We start from the raw sequence: 16,750 nt of genomic DNA, 5'->3' as shown, positions 1-16,750 counted from the left end.
AATGAAATCAGGACGGACCTTGTTGTTCTGTGCAGGAGGACAGTCGTCCAGCCTCACTCCAAACGTGACTCCAGGAGATGGCTTCTTCTCGAAAGGTTTTCTCATCAGCCCCGGGATGCCCTTCCTCCATGTCCCTTTATCCTTGGGAGGGCTGGTGTCATCTGCATATTTACATATGACATTTGACATATTTACCGTAACTAGTTTGAAATATAACACAATTGGTTGGTTTTTCCTTGCAAAAGACAAACAAACTTATATTACATGGGGAATAGTTGTTTTTCCTACCTTTGTGCATGTTCTTCCTCTCCTGTTCAGGTTTGGGTGAGTGTGGACTTGTTGCTTTGGTCTCCCCTTTACCTCCCAGCAGCGTATGTCTGATGCTCAGCGACTGGCGTGATGGTTTGGGTGACGGCTCCGTCTTGCTGCCTGTTGGGCTGTGTGAGACATAAAGCACAAAATGAGCTCTCCAACCAAAGCAAACTTATCCAGCACTGTGTGTGAAGTATGAGGACCTCCGTCCCCCTTCTTTTTACCTCATCAAGGTGTTGTACTCCTTAATCTTCCTGCTGATGAGGTCATGGCTGGTGAAGACCGCGTTCTAAAAAAAGAAAGAAAAAGGAAGGATGGTAAGGGAAACAATAGGACACAATAGCTGATGGTTAGGGCATCAGGTGCAACAGTTCGCGTCGCCCCCCCCAGAGGCCATAATGGATCTTTATTTAACCTTCTGCTATCGGGTGACACAGGTAAGACCACTGGAATGCCGTAGTATGGACAATGTGGTTAAAAGAGGGGAAAGACAGGCTTAAATTTCTAATTGGAGGGGAAGGGCGCCTATTTCAAGACACAGTGGAGTGAGCATATAGCAAAGAATATCCGATATATGTTCTCATTATATGCTCAATAATTAATCCTTCATTTTACAAGTAATCTGACTACTTCTGAGAGTCCTGAGAACTTCTGTTATGATTTGGCGCTATACAAATAAAACTGACTTGAACTCAATAATAATACATTTGTGATCTAACTGTGAATGTCAATGGGAAATGCTAATCTCAAATCTCACTTTTCTGTGAGATTTGCTTTAAATGTTCCAGGTGGGATTCACCAAACTCTCTTAATAGGATAAACTTTTTGTATATTGCTCCTTTTACCCGATGAAACTGTTCATAAGGAAATGCACATTCGTGAGATTTGATCATTTGTAGGGCTACAATTAACAGTTTCTTTCAGTATGGATTAATCTGTCAATCACTTTCTATATTTACTGAGAAATCCTTGGATCATTAGGTCTATAAAATGTTAGAAAATGGTGAATTTCGCAAAGCCCAAGATATTCACTTAACTGTCATATAAGAAAACCAGCAAATATTCACATTTAGAAGCTCATTGATCAACTATTATTTGCATAATTAACAATTGCTATTGAAATGCTACCTGTTCCGCTCAGATTGTGGACAAGTGTCATTGTGTAGCTTCAGGTCACTAACGGTATTAGGAGACCCAAAATAATCAGAACTAGTAAAAATAGAAAGCATGAAAAAAAGTCTTAAAAAATCTAACTGGGCCATGACTTAAATGGGAGGAGTCCAGACAGCCATATAGGACAATATACAGTAGGTGACGTCACACTGACAGGTGTTATAACAGAGGATGTTAATCTGGACTGCGACCTGCATTAAGACCCTGAGGCAGCTGTCCTAGTGAGTACTAAACTGCATGCAGCAGTAAGTTGATGACCTGATGACATGATATAACAATCGATTGTAGGTGCCACTTAGGAATTATTCAGTTTGAACAAGCAGTGCTTGCATAAGGCCCACTGTCTTTATGAATGATTCTCACCTCCTCATCCAGGTTGCTGTTCTCCTGTATGACTCTGATCCAGGCCAGCATGTCCTCTCGATCCTCTGCCTGGAACAGGTACTCACAGTCCGACGTGGTCAGCCGCAGCACGTTCTTACGCTTTGTGTCGCTGTACGAGATGTCAATCAGACACGCCTTGATGCTGATAGGCAGGGGTTCGTCCACTGCTTGGCAGTTGGCATGAGCGTGCCCCTCCTTTTTGTCTTTATACAGGCAGAGGTAGTGTCCTCTCAACACGGCGTACATCTGTTTCCACGGGCGCATACCCCCTCCGACACGCTGCAGAAATAGGTCACGAGAAAGAGACGAGTTTTACAAAGCAAAATGGAGGGAATTAAACTGTAATCTTTCTGTAAGTGTTCCTGTTGTTGGCCTCATAACATATAATCACTGCCTTGAGGGTAATATGGGAGGCAATATGAGACCTCATATGGGAGGTCAAAGGCACCTATAAGTTGGAACTGCTCAGCATAACAAAGTCAGACAAAGATATACTCTGGAAACAAGGGCTGTTTATAAACCAGGTTTACAGTAGGTCATGTAAGGACTGCACTCAGCTTTCTGTGTCCGTTACACGATGTGATGGCCACATATGTAGAGTCAGTACACACCTTGCCCTTGTCTGTGTTAAGCTGCTTAAAATGCAGCAAACCCTCCTTGGTGGCGTCACAGAAGATGTCAGATGAAGAATCCCTCCTGGACCCTGAATCTTCTGACGACCTGTCCACAGCCTGTGATGGATAGAAAAATATAACATTAAGCCAAGAAAATACTTGTAAGACTGATAACTAGAGCAGTGACACATTTCAAGGATATTTAAAGTAAATACAGAGAAACAGTAAATATATCGAAATTGACTCAACATTTGAATCAATTAGTTACCAGAAAGGTCTGACGTTGCTTTAACAGCCGTCCCTATTTTCCATAATATATTCACATTTCACTGGGAGAGGTTTTATCTTCTGGGTATGAACTAATGAGCTAAATCTTTAAGCAGGAAATACAGAAAAACCAGGCATGTGGCAGGTGAGCACAGCTGGCAATGAACAAACTCATGTCTGATAAAAATATGGATTGGACTCACCTTCCTAAGACCTTTCAGACCAGGGATCAAGGACCTCCTAAATAGAGGAGAAAGAAATATTATGAAGCGGAGAGTGCTGAAAGTATTCTGAGATAAGAGATATTCAAGTATAGTTCTATGATAAGATATCCATCACCTGAAAAAGAGATGAATTGTGATGACACTGTTGCATATAACTTACCCTCTGCTTTCTTCCCGGTAGTTATCCAGACCTTCATCATAGGACTTGGATCGCTCTGTTTTAGTACCAGAATCTGACTCAATAATTGTGAGACGGAGAGAATCTATTAAGAAAGGGTCAAATAATTATTTGTAATTGTCCTTAAGCAGTAATGGTCATTAATGCTGCTTTAATATGAAAATACCTTGGTCATGTGACAGCTGGCGTCGAATGAGAGGGGACGGAGAAGGGGGACTGGGTGGGATGGTGGTGATGGTGGGCGCTCCAGATATCACAGCAGAGGCGGGAATGTGTGTGCTGTCCTGGTCCGTACTGGGACTAGATGGTTCATCTGAGGACAGAAGCAGAGGGATTTAATTACCAGGGCAAGAAAACACTGAGAACAACTGACCATTAGCTAAACCCCGGTTGTCCAATCATAGCAACCATAACTCCACATGCTGAAGAGGCGTGCATGGGGCTAGTAAAAGTGGTAATGTTACACAACAGTTAATGAGTTTGAAGGGCGGTGTCTCTTTTATAACCTTTTCAAAACATAAAAACACAAGTACCGAAGTGTAAAGAATGGATTTAATAGTGGCACTTGGAGCACGAAAGTCAGTCAATTAATGGAACTTGGGATCATGATTACAAATGTAAATAAATTTGGTTCAAAATATATCAGCTATAAAACTCTGTGCCCCATACCTAGTACCATTCCACTTTAACAACGCAATACAATAGGTGTTTGCTTTTGGCCCGTGGCCCAACCACATTCTCGATTTTGGCCCTCCAATGGAAACAGTTTGGGCACCCCTGCTCTGGCATGTATGTAGCCATTAACTACATATTTATACTCCTCTTTGACAAGATTATCATGTTAAAGCACGTCAGCTGAGCACATTAAAAACCAGCCGAAGACAGGGTTTCCAGCCAACTCAGAGAGCTAGTCAGCTTAATTAGCTAGCTAGCTAATGGCGAGAGCTGATACAATCTAACAGTGTAGTTGAGCCAGCAAAATCAAGAGTCACCGGCTGGAAATGATAAGCCTGCTTTTGTCTACCTCTGTCTGAAATCAAGAACACATTGTTTCAAAGATTACTAAGAATTTTAAGTGGTAAATGTGCCGCTGTTATTAATGCTACTAATGTGCCATATAATAATGACAGGCAAAAAAACAGGAACACAATTCAATTCCAGCTAGACTCCAATACAACTTTGGCCACAAGCTTGGCTGTATTCTGCACCAGGAAATATCACATTGTAAATGAAATCATGCAAAAATAATGTCTAATTTATCTCTGCTATCTCAACTTGTAAAACGTTTCAGCAGACAGCAATGAAAAGCTGTGATAAGGACACAGCCAAGCGATGCAGACAGAGACGCAGTCAGCCAGTAGGTAGGTGTTTCTGTTCAGATAAGCTGCTACACACCTTGCCTTTTAAATGCACATACGCGTAGTAGTCAGCTAACATTACATCATCAGAGACAAGACTGTGTCATAACATCTGATATCAGCAAAATGGCAAGCCCTAAAAACAAATGAGGAGACGCATATGATGAACAAACAGCTCCAGAAATGAATCATATCAGCCGCTGTGGTAATGTTGGAAGGCAGGTGAAACCAAATTCGTGAAACTGTTTGAACAACTCTTTGTAGCTCTAAAGTAGAGCAGAGGCAAAATTGTTAAACAATGAAATATGGTTTAAAATTATAATAGCTATAAATCCATCGCAAGATATGCAACTGTCACTGTTATTGAACTTTAAGAAAACCACAGTGCCTTCATTACAGAAAAATGCCATTTCAAGTCAAAAACAGCAAAAGAAGATCTAAATGATTAAATTCCTTCAAGTGCCAATGCACTGAGGCAAATCTTTAACTTTCAATAGCACAACTTAATAAGAAACATCTGATCTGCTTGTTAGTTATGTACAGATCACTGCTGAGAAATCTCTCTCTCCTCAAACCTCAAACGCATCTCCCATGACACTGCAAACCTCATTTATGCCAAGCCTGGCAGATGCCCATTTCATTTAATCACTTGTTTATATACCTCCAATCCTGTTTCTGGGAAGACGCCGGCACTCAGTGATGTCTGACACGTACAATTACAATTTATTTTTCAGGGGATGTCAGTTGTAGACATTGTAGACATGACTCGGCTTTAAACAGAAGATGCAGATCCGTAAATATTCAAACAAATAGTACTTTCAGAAATATGCTCATATGCTTTTTTTGCTGCAAGTTAGATGAAAAAGATCACTGACTATCTTTTTCAGTTAAATATGAAGCTACAGTCAGGAGATGGTAGGCTGGAAACACAGGGAAGTAGCAACATCCAAACTATGAGCTAGACTATAACTACACAATTTTAATTTACCTTTGGACAGAGCCAGGCTAGCTGTTTCCCCTTGTTTCCTGTTATTATGCTAAACTAAGCTTACCATCTCCTGCCTGTAGCTTCATATCTAGCATACAGACATAAGAGTGATCACTGAGGTTAAACAGAGAACACTGGTAAGTGCGAAAATCTCAATCTAATCTAGATCTAAATGTAGAGAACTAAGTAGCGAGAGCTGAGGTGTGTTTGTGTATACAGTGGGAAATGGTGCTTGGAGAGGATATAATTAACCCCTGCAGGTTCTGGGGCACGAAGAGCTGCTCTAATTGGCTGGAGATGAGTCACCAATGACAACACAAATGAGGATGCAAGGTCAAGTTCAAGCTTGTCAGATACAAATGTGAAGGAATATTACTGAACCAAGACGCAATAATTTCTCATCATACACAAGAGGGGACGTGACATTTTGCATGTATTTTAGCAGTACCAAATGTGCTCTGTTCCCAGTACAAAATGTTTGGCAGACACCTAATGTACAGCAGTTGTTCCACTTATTGTTTGGAACTGTACTATGAAATCTAATTGAAGCAGATTGCTGGAGGAATGCTCTTATTTCTCTGTTATGTCACAGTCCATTAGGACGATGTTCTTAGGTTTCTCTGTACAACACTGGGGGAAATATGAGACATTTCAGGGAGTGGGTGGAGGGGTCTGAGTGAGTGTGTATGTGTACCTAGTGATTGTATGTGTCTGTGCTGCCCTACTCTGATGCCAACGGGTGGTTTGAACACGCCGTGATTGCCTGCAGTAGTGTCACGCTGTCTCGTAATCACACACCTGACTTAATGTCATCCTAAGTTCAAAATGCCACAAGGAATCTATTTTCTTACCTATACATCTTCTACTGTAACGTGAGTAATGTACAGTATGCCATGAATGACAATGCCTTCATGACCTGGGACAAGTGGTTTCACTGGCAACACACTGAATTACCAAGGCTTGTTGTTGTTTTTTTTATCAATCCAACTCTTTTCTAACAAGCAACAAAATTCCCAGGGTATTTCCTGTAAAAGATAACCATTACATCTGATGATCTGCACCATATTGGGATATTTGGACACAATAGATTTCCTTGTAGTATGATAAGTAGGGCATCAATGGACAGGCTTACACTTGATTCTGCTGTGTTTTTGTGATTGAATGCAACTCCTGAAGAAGAAGAAGTGAGCTTCGGGTTGTTGTTTTTTTTTTTGTAACTTGGTTTCCATGGAGAGAAGAGCAATCACTGTATCCACACAGCTAATATTGGACAGAAATACTAGAGGCGCCACCTTAAAGTATCCACTACACAGTGAACAGTCCCTGCATGAAAAGCCCACCAGTTCTACCTTTCATGCAGAAAATAGCTCACTACATAGCTGCCGTAACTGCCTCCAATATGCTAAATATACACAAACCGTCCTCTTTGCAACTGCAGCTGAGTTACTCGCTCTTGTTAGAGGTATTAGAGCATGTTAAACCCCAGGTAGAATTTCACAATGGAAATACAATATACCCTATTAAATTATGCCCTAATGTCATGTACGTCTAATGTATATAAGGCTGGGTATTATTTTAGTTTCAATCAAGGCGCCTTTCAACAGCATTTCCTGAATCAACAGCATTTCCTAATTTTGACAAGGAAATATCAGACAAATACATAAACAAGATTAAGATCTGTTGTTACCAACCTGTACTTTGATACTTGACACATTTTTGGTTAGTATTCAGAAATGATCAAGGTTCAAAGCACAGCACTAACTGGATATGTCAGAACAGTCATGTATTACGCTATCAGCTAAAATCTCCATCTCCAATCTCCAATTTCAAATTGGCTCAAGAGTTTGCCATTCCTTCATGCATAAACATACTTTTTCACTCGCATAAACACATGCTGTGTCATTTTTCCACAGGACTACGCTGTCACTGCTGTTGCTATGGCAACAGGAAGGAGTTCAAAAGGAAGGAGGTAAGGAGACGAGTGACGAGAGAGTGCAGTCTTACCTATGAAGGGGATTGAATCCAGGGAGTCATCCAAGTCGTTGGAGCCAGACTTTCGTCGCGTGTCTCCAAGCTTTCTTAGATGCATCTCTCTAAAGCTGTCATTAGACATCCAGCACATAGCTCCATCAGCAGAGCCTGCCTTCACCAAGGGCGGTGACTTATGAGTCCCTCCTCTCTTGTTGTCATTAACCGCTAGTACATAGGACGGAGGTCGAATGTGAGGAGGTCCAGAGTTTTTGTCCCTTCTTAAGACAACGACTGTTGCATCCGGTCCTTCGACGCCATTAGTCCGTACAGGAGCGTTGGCTTTTGGCTTTTGGGTCACAGCTCCATTAGTGGTGGAGGAACCAGAGGAAGAGGCAACAACTGCAGTTTGTAGTTGTCTCTGCATGGGTAGTTTAGAGGAGGGACCAGAGCAAGAGGAAGACCTGGCTGCCAATCCAGTCTCTGACCTGTTTTCCATTTTCAGACTGTCAGCCCTGCCTCTGAGCTGCAGGTGCAGAGGGGAAGGGTAGCCCAGGTGGTTGCCCATGATGTTAGCTCTTTGGTCTTTAAGAGGGTCTGTGGTTTTAGTCGAGGATAAGGCAGGTGAAGGGTCCAAGATGGAGTTTTTGACAGGCAGCCGTGATGGTCTCATAATGACACTGTCTGTCCTTGATGTTAGTACAGAATCCGTCGTACCTTTAGTAAACACAGGAGCAGCCAAAGGCGAGTTAGATAATCCACTTCCTCGACCTTCTTCCTCCTGCCCAGTGAGACTCCTGTTCAGATGAGGTAAAGCTCGCAAGCCTCCTACCTGCCTGCTAGCTCTGGCTTCCTCTCCCCGGCACAGCAGCAGCCTGTCCTCCAAACCTGTCCTATCTCCGAAGACAACCCCACCTGGCTCTCCAGGCTGCTGTCCCAGGTAGTCACAAGACCTTGCCCTAGGTTTGGTGACTCCCGTGGGGGTGGAAAAAGGCAGGGCATCCTCTGAAGCACTCCGAGGCCAATTCCTGATTGGTATTGTCCTCTCTGTTCCACCTCCAAGCCTCTCTTGGGAGGCGCTACGTAATGGAGTCACAGCAGTACCCTGGCTACCTGCATCCACCCCGCGGTCATTGGAGGTGCTTCTCCGTCTGATCTGGGAACTAACTGCCCCTCTTTGACTGGTGCTAGAAGGAGGCGGTGTACGTTGCTGGGTGTAAGCAGAGCTGGAACTGGCTGCCGCACGCAAGCTGTCCAAGCGCTCCTGGATGGTGCGGCAGCCATACGTGTGCAGCCTCTTGGCGTCAATATAGTCCTTATAGGTGGTGTAGTTTTTCCAGTCAATGTTTTGGTGTGGAGAGGTGGATGGGGCTGTGGGGGAGGGTGAGTAGTGGTTGGAGCTGGGTGAGATGGCAGTGGAGAACGTGTCTGGAGAGGCAGGGGTAATAGGGACCCGTACGGGTGGAGATAATGTGTCAGTATAGATCGGGCCAGGTCTAGAACTTGAGGAGGGGGAGTAGACTGGGGTTTCTGTGGAACGGGAAGAGGGGTACTGCAACTGTGCACCCCCGGGTACTGAGGGAATAAGGGGTCTGGGTCTAGCTGAGCCGGAATCTGCTGAAGAACCGTACCGGTTTTCCTCTGTCCTGTGGCTGGGTCCAGCCCGAGCCACCCGGGAGCCCCTGTCCACTGGATCAAGAGGCATGGCCACTGTCCTCACATTCTCATTACAGACGCACACCACCGTCTGAGACTTTGACGTCTGTTGTGAAGGAGGAGATGGCGGAACAGGGATTTCCACCCGGTAACTCTTTTCTATGGGCCCTCCACGTCGTCCTGGTCCCTGAGCCGGCCCTCCGGGGGTGTCACTGACTGTAGTGGGCTCTGGTGTCTGAGTCATGCCCGCAGTCTTAACTTCTATCCGTGGGTAGCAGATAGGAGGGGGCTCAGGGATGTTCTGGGCATTTCCGCTGTACGCCTCATTTCCTTTGAGGTATGCATCCTGGGAATACGCCTGCAAGAGATTATAGGACATTATGTCACTTTAGCTGCTGAGAGGTTGAAGCGCTAAAATAGATCACATTAAACCCCGGGAGAACATCACACCCAACCAGGGACAGGATACATTAGACTTTCCTTAAAGAAATACGAATCAGGGAGTGCTTGAACTACAGATGAACTTTGGGGCGATCTCTTATATCGCTAGATGACAGATTTACTGCCACAACTATGACTTCATCCTCTGCCATTACACCTACAGCATCAATCCTTTATTTCTAAAATACCTTAACAGCGCCACAGCAATGTGATAACTCGCATTTTGAAAGTAGTGAAAAAATAGTAACCCACTAGTGCCATTTATTGACAAGAGTCTTTGTGTGAGCTAATATCAGCAAGACAAACACTGTTACTGGATTCCGTCAGAGAACTGTAAGTGACAGATAGACAACTGGATTTAGCCTGTCTACAACAATAAAACAACAGCATGTTAAAAGTAGACACAGCGCTCCAGTACTATTTCTCCAATTCAAACACAGCTGTCACTCTGTTAACTCTGTTTCTCAATCTTTTCCTAGGAGACGGCAAACAAATGTTACAGCATGCCATGATACAACTTAACTGCCCTAAGAAGAAAAAGATGTGGTCGAGTGGGAAACAAGGCAAGTCAGGAAGGCAAATGCGTAGAGAAAGAAGGCTGGAAAGTCCAGAATAAGGATTAAGCTGGCAGGGGCTTACCCACCTTTGGTACTGGAGAGTGTGCCCTGAGGCATGAGGAGAGGGTGAACGGGGGACGCCTCTGTCTGCCGTTGGCAGCTAACGCTACTTCTGTCAGCATGACTCCACAACTCTAATGTCACTGTAAAAGCTGAGCTACTTCCCTTGATTAAAACTTGAAGAAAAACACTCAAATGTAGCTAGTTATAACCCTGCATATTCTACGGTGAATGATCACCACAGACGGATTCAGAAAAAAAGCTCCCGGTTGAATATCGGACACGCTATATTTCCTCATCCCTTCAGCGCACAAGCTCTTGAGAAAATGAACGGGAGAGAGTGGTGATGTTGGACTTTAATCGTTAGCACTCTACCTAAGGTGTCGGGTTACAATTGAACTAACAGCAGCCGCAGTCAGTCTGCTGCTGGTGACTCCCTCTGGATTTGCATATGTCATACAGTTAAATAATAACTATTTCCTGAATACGGAAAGAATGGGGAAATGTTTGCTGACTCATGAAATATTTGTTTTTTCAGCACACACATCCGTCTTTCAACATGCTATTCAGGAAAAAAATAATTAAAAAACCCTACTAAACCACGATACACATACTGCGAAGGGGGGGGGAAGTATATTTGGGGTTTTAGGTGTTTGCCAGATTCTGTATGTGCAAATACAAGCTGTAAAGGTGTAATAAGAGCTGTGAATCATCAGGAGAGAAAGAGAGCTTAAAAGAAAGTCATAAGTTAGTATAGTTTCCCTCCTTACCAGAGCAGTGATATCCCTGGAAAACTGCAGTCCACAGGTTAGAGAAGGGCAAGCAGAGAGATAAAAAGGGAATAAAGAGAAGTAAACAGGTGAACATAGAGAAATGAGAGGTACAACGCAACCGATGGACTTGACACAGGCAACTAGTCTGACTTCAGCACAGGCTAAAAATACATTCCGCTGTGGGGACGCTGTGAAGAGGCATCACAGTCGGAGAGTCAAGTAGGAAGAAGGAGAAAGAAGAAGAATAGAGGTGAACTTCAGCAGTGTTGGTTTCCTTCTCAGATCTGAATGTCTTCTGAGTTGCAGTTCATCCCCATTATTTCCTCCTCTTACCCCACTTCTTCCTCTACCCATAACACAGCTGCTGTCAAAATACATTGGCAAACATATTCTGCTGGATTTCTTTCCGTTCCTTTCCTTTCCTTTCCTTTTTCTCTGTCACTCTCACCTGCTCACTGTGGTACCTCCCCTCCCCCTCTCTGGTTTCTCAAGCATTTCAGTGGCACTACACACACTCTCTCCACTAGCCCCTTTCCTCCTCTCGGACAGCCTCTCGCTCATATGTTAGACGCTGCTCTATCATATGTTCACTTCTGGGTGAGCATAACAGCACGCCTGCCTGATCTGCACTAGTTTCCTCCCTGACTCGCTCCTGTAAACACTGAGCTGAGAGGAGTCAGCTGACTGCAGCTGCACTCCCTCTGGTAGTGAGTGAGTTCAATGTCTCCCAAAACACAAAACAGAAAAACACGTCTAAAAACAGACATAGATACATCTATAGTGTGCCTCCCCCATTCAAACAATTCAATTATCAAAACGATATTTATGATTTTTTCTAATTTGGAAATATTATATTAAATATTGTAATAATGTCATATTGTAGACACCTGAGTATGGATAGTATATAGTGTCCAAAAACGTTCTTTCTTATTGCATGAACAGAATAAAAAGGTCACATTGAGCAGCATTCAGGATCTGTATTGATGAGGATTAAATATGTATTTGTGATTCTCCCAATGTCAAGCAATGTAATGGATTAAATACTGAGAAAAAAGAGAACTAAATTATACACAAACAGAAACATTTAGCAGTAAATTCACAACTTGTATTCTACTATCTTTAATTTTACTTTGATAAACCCACAGATCACTCTAATAGCAGGCAGATTGTAAAGATCTGTAAAGTAACAAAACAAGATTATATTTAATTTTGCCTCATGTTTTCCTCAATCGGGAAAAACAACTAATTGCTTCATTCGGATTCCTGAGCCTTGTGAGTGCTCAGATTCATTCCAAAATGCCAAAAGCAAGTTTCTGTGGCTTTTGGTGAGCTGCAGCCAAGCTAACAAGCTATGTGTGGAATTTAGCAACACAGTGGGATCTGACTCAGTTCTTTGCTCCAAGAGCGAATCTCCCCAAACAGTGGTGAATAACGTGTGGTGACTGGTTTGACCTAGCCTGGCGCTGTTTTATCGTCTGCAGGGCTCTGGACCCTGACTGCTTGCATCACTGAGTTCATCCCGGTATGGGTAGAGGGGATGTGGAGCCATGGCATGGAGTCTAGCTCTGTTATTAGCTTTTCTCTCTGACGTTCACATTTTTGCAAACTGGCCCACCCATAGATTTGCATCAGTGCCCCTCCTCGTCCAGACTCAGGTAACACTGTGACTATGTTTAAATTATTAACGATTACAATGTAATTATTATATTAATCACCCAGTGAGTTCAAGGAAATGTATATGGCTCAATCTACCTTTTACCCATGGAGAGCAGAGTATGAGTATGGAGAGATTTTCAACACTCTCTATCGTTTTTTAAGGAGTTTTCTTGGCTGTTCTTGAAGGAATAGTTTCACATTTTGGGAAAAATACTTTTTCCCCTGTACTTTATAAACGTCAGATGAGAATATAAATATCAATCTCAAGTCTGTGCGATAAGTAGGCAGTTGGTGTCAGGATGTTCTTAGCTGAGCTTATCTTAGTATAAAGCCTGGAGAAAACAGCTAACCTGGTGTCCAAAGACACACCTACAACATAAAAGCCGACCAATTAAATTGCTGTATATTGTTTGTTTAACCTGCCGACAAATAAGAAATGTAAAAGTGACAATTAGTGGTTTTAGGGGGCGTTACATGCTGGAACTATTTCTTGGTGAACAGCAGGGTGCAGCTTGACTCAATCTTATCATCACAGTGATGTTGCCAGGTTTGAAAACACTGTTCCAGCACACAGACAGAAACCTGTGCTCACTGACCATATCTGAGAACCTGCGCTACAGTCAAAGACAGAGCACAAAGCTACTGGATGGATGAATTGATTTTCACTGAGAATTTTACACTATGTTACTCTCCCTAAAACCACAAACTGTCACTTTTAAATTTATGTTCATGTGCATGTTAAACAAACAAGATACAAGCCGAGATATGATAATTCCAGTTAAAATAACTGTGATAAATAAGTTACATTTTAAAAAGGGCGCTGTTGTAGTATTAAAATAGCAAATAATCACAAAACCTAAGCTTGGTTTGCTACTGCATGGACAGAAAAGAGCATTTTGAGCGCTCTCGCAATATTTACTGATGAATGAAGGCTTACCAGCTGCAAAATGTCTTCATCCTTTGGCATCACACAGAGTTCCAGTGAGGCATCGCTGAGGGAAGCGAGGGTGCGGGAGACGAGAGAGAATGAGAGTGAATGTGAGAGAAAGCGAGAGAGAGACTTATAACACAGGACTTACACTGTGGAAAGCCATGGCATTAAGAGCTGCAGTTCAATGAAGCGTGAATGAGTGTTACACATTTGCTTGTCAGCAATAAAGAAAAACTATTTTTCCTAAAAAGTTTCACAATGGCTCTTTTTCAGTCTCTGTGTGTGCTGGCAGTGAAGGGCTTGGACAGAAACTGGAATGAGGATCTGAGTCAGTCAGGCTCTTTCACTCTCAATATTTCTCTTACAATGAGCCATAAAATGAAGTGATGGTAATCTTACCTGTTCTGGATCAAGGCTATGACTTGCGAGTAGGTCTTTCCAATGATGCTCTCTCCATTCACCTTCACTATCCGGTCCCCTGGATAGAATTAGACAAAAAATTACAAACCTGCTGTTTACTGCTGACAGCAACATGTCAAATAAACTCTGTACTTCTGTCCGTCTGCACTCAGAAAAATGAATCCAGTCAATACGGTTATTGACAAAGGGAAACCACTGTGGAGTAGCTCCTTCCAGCACAAACACACATCAGTTTAGATCAAAAGGAGAATACCAATACTTGTTTATTTGAAGGACCCCATGTGAGGATCCATCTCCATTCAAGTTTTCTGAAGATGGCCATCTTACAGGAAGAGAGTTTAGGAGAGAAACTAGATAATTGTGGGAAAACACTACACTCCTCTGTCCCAGGAGTGGAGAGAGAACAGATAAAAGCAGACAGTTTAGAGGGCTTGTCCAGGCCACTTAACATTTCCTGTAATACAGAGTGCTAACCTGGCAATAATGCTGACAGCACAGAGAGCAGAGCTTCAGCTGTCACCTTAATTTCAGGGAAACTGGAAGGAGCTGATTCACTTTTCACCAGAAGGGAGTTTGTTAAAGTATTTTTATCCTTGCGGCTTAAAATTAGAAATGATTCACGGATTAATAACAGAAAAAAGAAAGTGGGAGAAAGAACCAAGGAAAGGTTGGAATAACAGTGTGCATATTACACTTTGTTCAACCTCCCACAAAGGAGCCATCTGTTATTTTGTAACTCGTATCTGTTTTGCCTGGCAGGTTACAAGGAAGTGGAATTACCTACAGTACAGACGTGAAGAAATCTTGGCATCAAACGGCGCTTTGAGGTCAGATGTGAGACAGGCAGAGTTAATCATAAGATCTGCCGGTTATCAGAAGGAGTGCAATAATCTCCTTAGAGACTGTGTGTATGCGCTTCGTGTGTGTGCTTGTGTGTGTACCTGTACAGAGTCCAGCTCCGTGGGCGGGGCCTCCCTCCTTCACTTGCTTGACGAAAATGGTGTCCATTGGCTCCAGACGGTTCCGCTGTCTCCCTGGCAACGAGAGAGAGAGCACATGCACCGAGGCGATTGGTCACACAGCGAGGAAGAGCAGCAGCAGAATCAGAACTAGGCCACATTGCACTGGAACTGGAAATACAACTGCAGCGACACTGTGGCATCGGTGACCATGTTTTCTGCTGTTTTACGGGGTTTTGGACTTTATTGTTGGAGGACACTGATGTTTCTCACTCACTCAAACAATGCAAATGCAAAGAAGTGAAATAAATAGGTGACTTTTTTATTTTATCTAAAGAAAACAGCTTAGTTGTTTAGCTTGAATGATTATTCGATTATTATTCAATGCTCGACTGAAAGACTATTTTGACAATGAATTGCAAAAAAGTCAAACATTAACTTTGTTTCAGCTACTTAGTTGTGAGGATTTACTGCTTTTCTTTGTGTAATGACACTAAATCGAAAATATTTTATCTTTAGGTCAAAGAAAACAAGATATTCAAAGACATTATCTTGGGACATTAGTCATAATTTCAGACCAAAAGATGAACTGATTAATTGAGAAAATAGTCAGCGGATTAATTAATAACAAAAATACCCATTAGAGGCTGATAAAAAAGCAACTTGAGGCAGAAATGTGACGCCCATAAGTGTGTCTTTATTCAATATTCAATACTTAACCCTTTTCTCACTTTGGATTCTTACAATGCTCCCGAGTTTACCCATCACCAAACTCAGTTAGCTCACAGTGACTTTCATTATCAATTATTCTGGCAATTTTTAATATTTGCTCTTTGACAAAAACCCCAAATGAATGCAGTTCAGATAGCCCAAGATAATCTCAAAACTCTTGTTTTGTCTGACAGTCAGACAAGAAAATGATTAAGTGTGAAGGGTTCATCAATAATAAAAGTAGTTCCTTTTAATTTTCTGTCATTCCACTACTTGTTTCAGCTCAATGCTGCAGTCTTTTCTTCTATTTCTTACATTTATTAAAACAAATAACAGCTTTTTTTCGAAAGACCTTAATAGTATTATTGCCAGATTTCTAAATCAAGATTCACAATCTTCCTCCGTGGCATTGGTAGTTTGAGATAAATAAGCTCAAATGATTTACGAAACAAGACACAGGGAAACTAATTACATCCTAAGAACTTTTCATATCTGCTGTCCGTTGATCCATCCGTCCATTGAAGAGGACAGTGAGGGGAGGTCAGAGTATGCTGACAAGGCTGCATGCGAACAAGCCACGAGGGGTTTCATATGACAGAGGAAGAGACAGCACGCCATGTCGTGTGATGTGCATGGGGCGAACTAGTGGGGGAAATCCAGACAATTAAAACTATATAAAAATCACTGATAACTGCACACATATGGTTTTAAAAACAGTAATTCTGTGCATGTGTATGCAATAAAAAGGAGGCGGGGGGACTATGTCTGATTAAGACAGCAAAAATCGTCTTTCCCTGAACCATAAGCCTCAATCTCAGCTGGCCTCAGCTGCCTCTTCGAGCCCACAGGCTTTGAGGAAGTGCAACATCACAGCCCCCAGGAAAGAGAGTATGCAAGCTCTTTTTATGAGCGGCCTGCTTCACATGTACACAGCAGCAGATACATGCATTTATGACACGGGGTGCCCCGGTGCAATCAGTGCTCTGAAGAGTCCTGAGCAGCTGGACTGGAGCAGATGTGGGTTTTAAAGTGTTGCTGTGGAGTAACTTCAAAGGTGAGGAGGGGGGGGGGGGTTAGAGTTTATTTAATCATCAGTTTACTCCAGTTGGTTCAGCTCTTT

At 42.7% G+C, this 16,750-nt stretch overlaps 1 protein-coding gene across 5 annotated transcripts in view; it reads right to left on the bottom strand.

Annotated features, from left to right (window-relative positions):
- The window catches only part of LOC118324456 (rho GTPase-activating protein 21), a 77,901-nt gene that overhangs the window by 9,141 nt on the left and 52,010 nt on the right, over positions 1-16,750 (bottom strand). For 3 of the 5 annotated variants that reach the window (XM_035656835.1, XM_035656845.1, XM_035656812.1), the window contains 13 exons: positions 14,902-14,994; positions 13,940-14,018; positions 13,547-13,601; positions 10,951-10,974; positions 7,503-9,480; positions 3,319-3,465; positions 3,135-3,237; positions 2,954-2,990; positions 2,481-2,600; positions 1,849-2,148; positions 537-601; positions 289-437; positions 19-161 (listed from right to left, as the gene is read on the bottom strand). In XM_035656835.1, coding sequence (XP_035512728.1) covers positions 19-161; positions 289-437; positions 537-601; positions 1,849-2,148; positions 2,481-2,600; positions 2,954-2,990; positions 3,135-3,237; positions 3,319-3,465; positions 7,503-9,480; positions 10,951-10,974; positions 13,547-13,601; positions 13,940-14,018; positions 14,902-14,994 — 3,293 coding nt within the window. The remainder of the gene's footprint in view (positions 1-18; positions 162-288; positions 438-536; positions 602-1,848; positions 2,149-2,480; positions 2,601-2,953; positions 2,991-3,134; positions 3,238-3,318; positions 3,466-7,502; positions 9,481-10,950; positions 10,975-13,546; positions 13,602-13,939; positions 14,019-14,901; positions 14,995-16,750) is intronic. The other 2 variants (XM_035656828.1, XM_035656821.1) reach the window with 2 other exon arrangements.

This window comes from Morone saxatilis, unplaced genomic scaffold (genome assembly GCF_004916995.1).
Source record: "Morone saxatilis isolate NCDOM2014 unplaced genomic scaffold, NCSU_SB_2.0 Contig0, whole genome shotgun sequence".
NCBI classification, from domain to species: Eukaryota; Metazoa; Chordata; class Actinopteri; family Moronidae; genus Morone; species Morone saxatilis.
The sequence above is the reverse complement of the archived record's forward strand: the minus strand, read 5'-3'. Positions and strand labels throughout refer to the sequence as shown.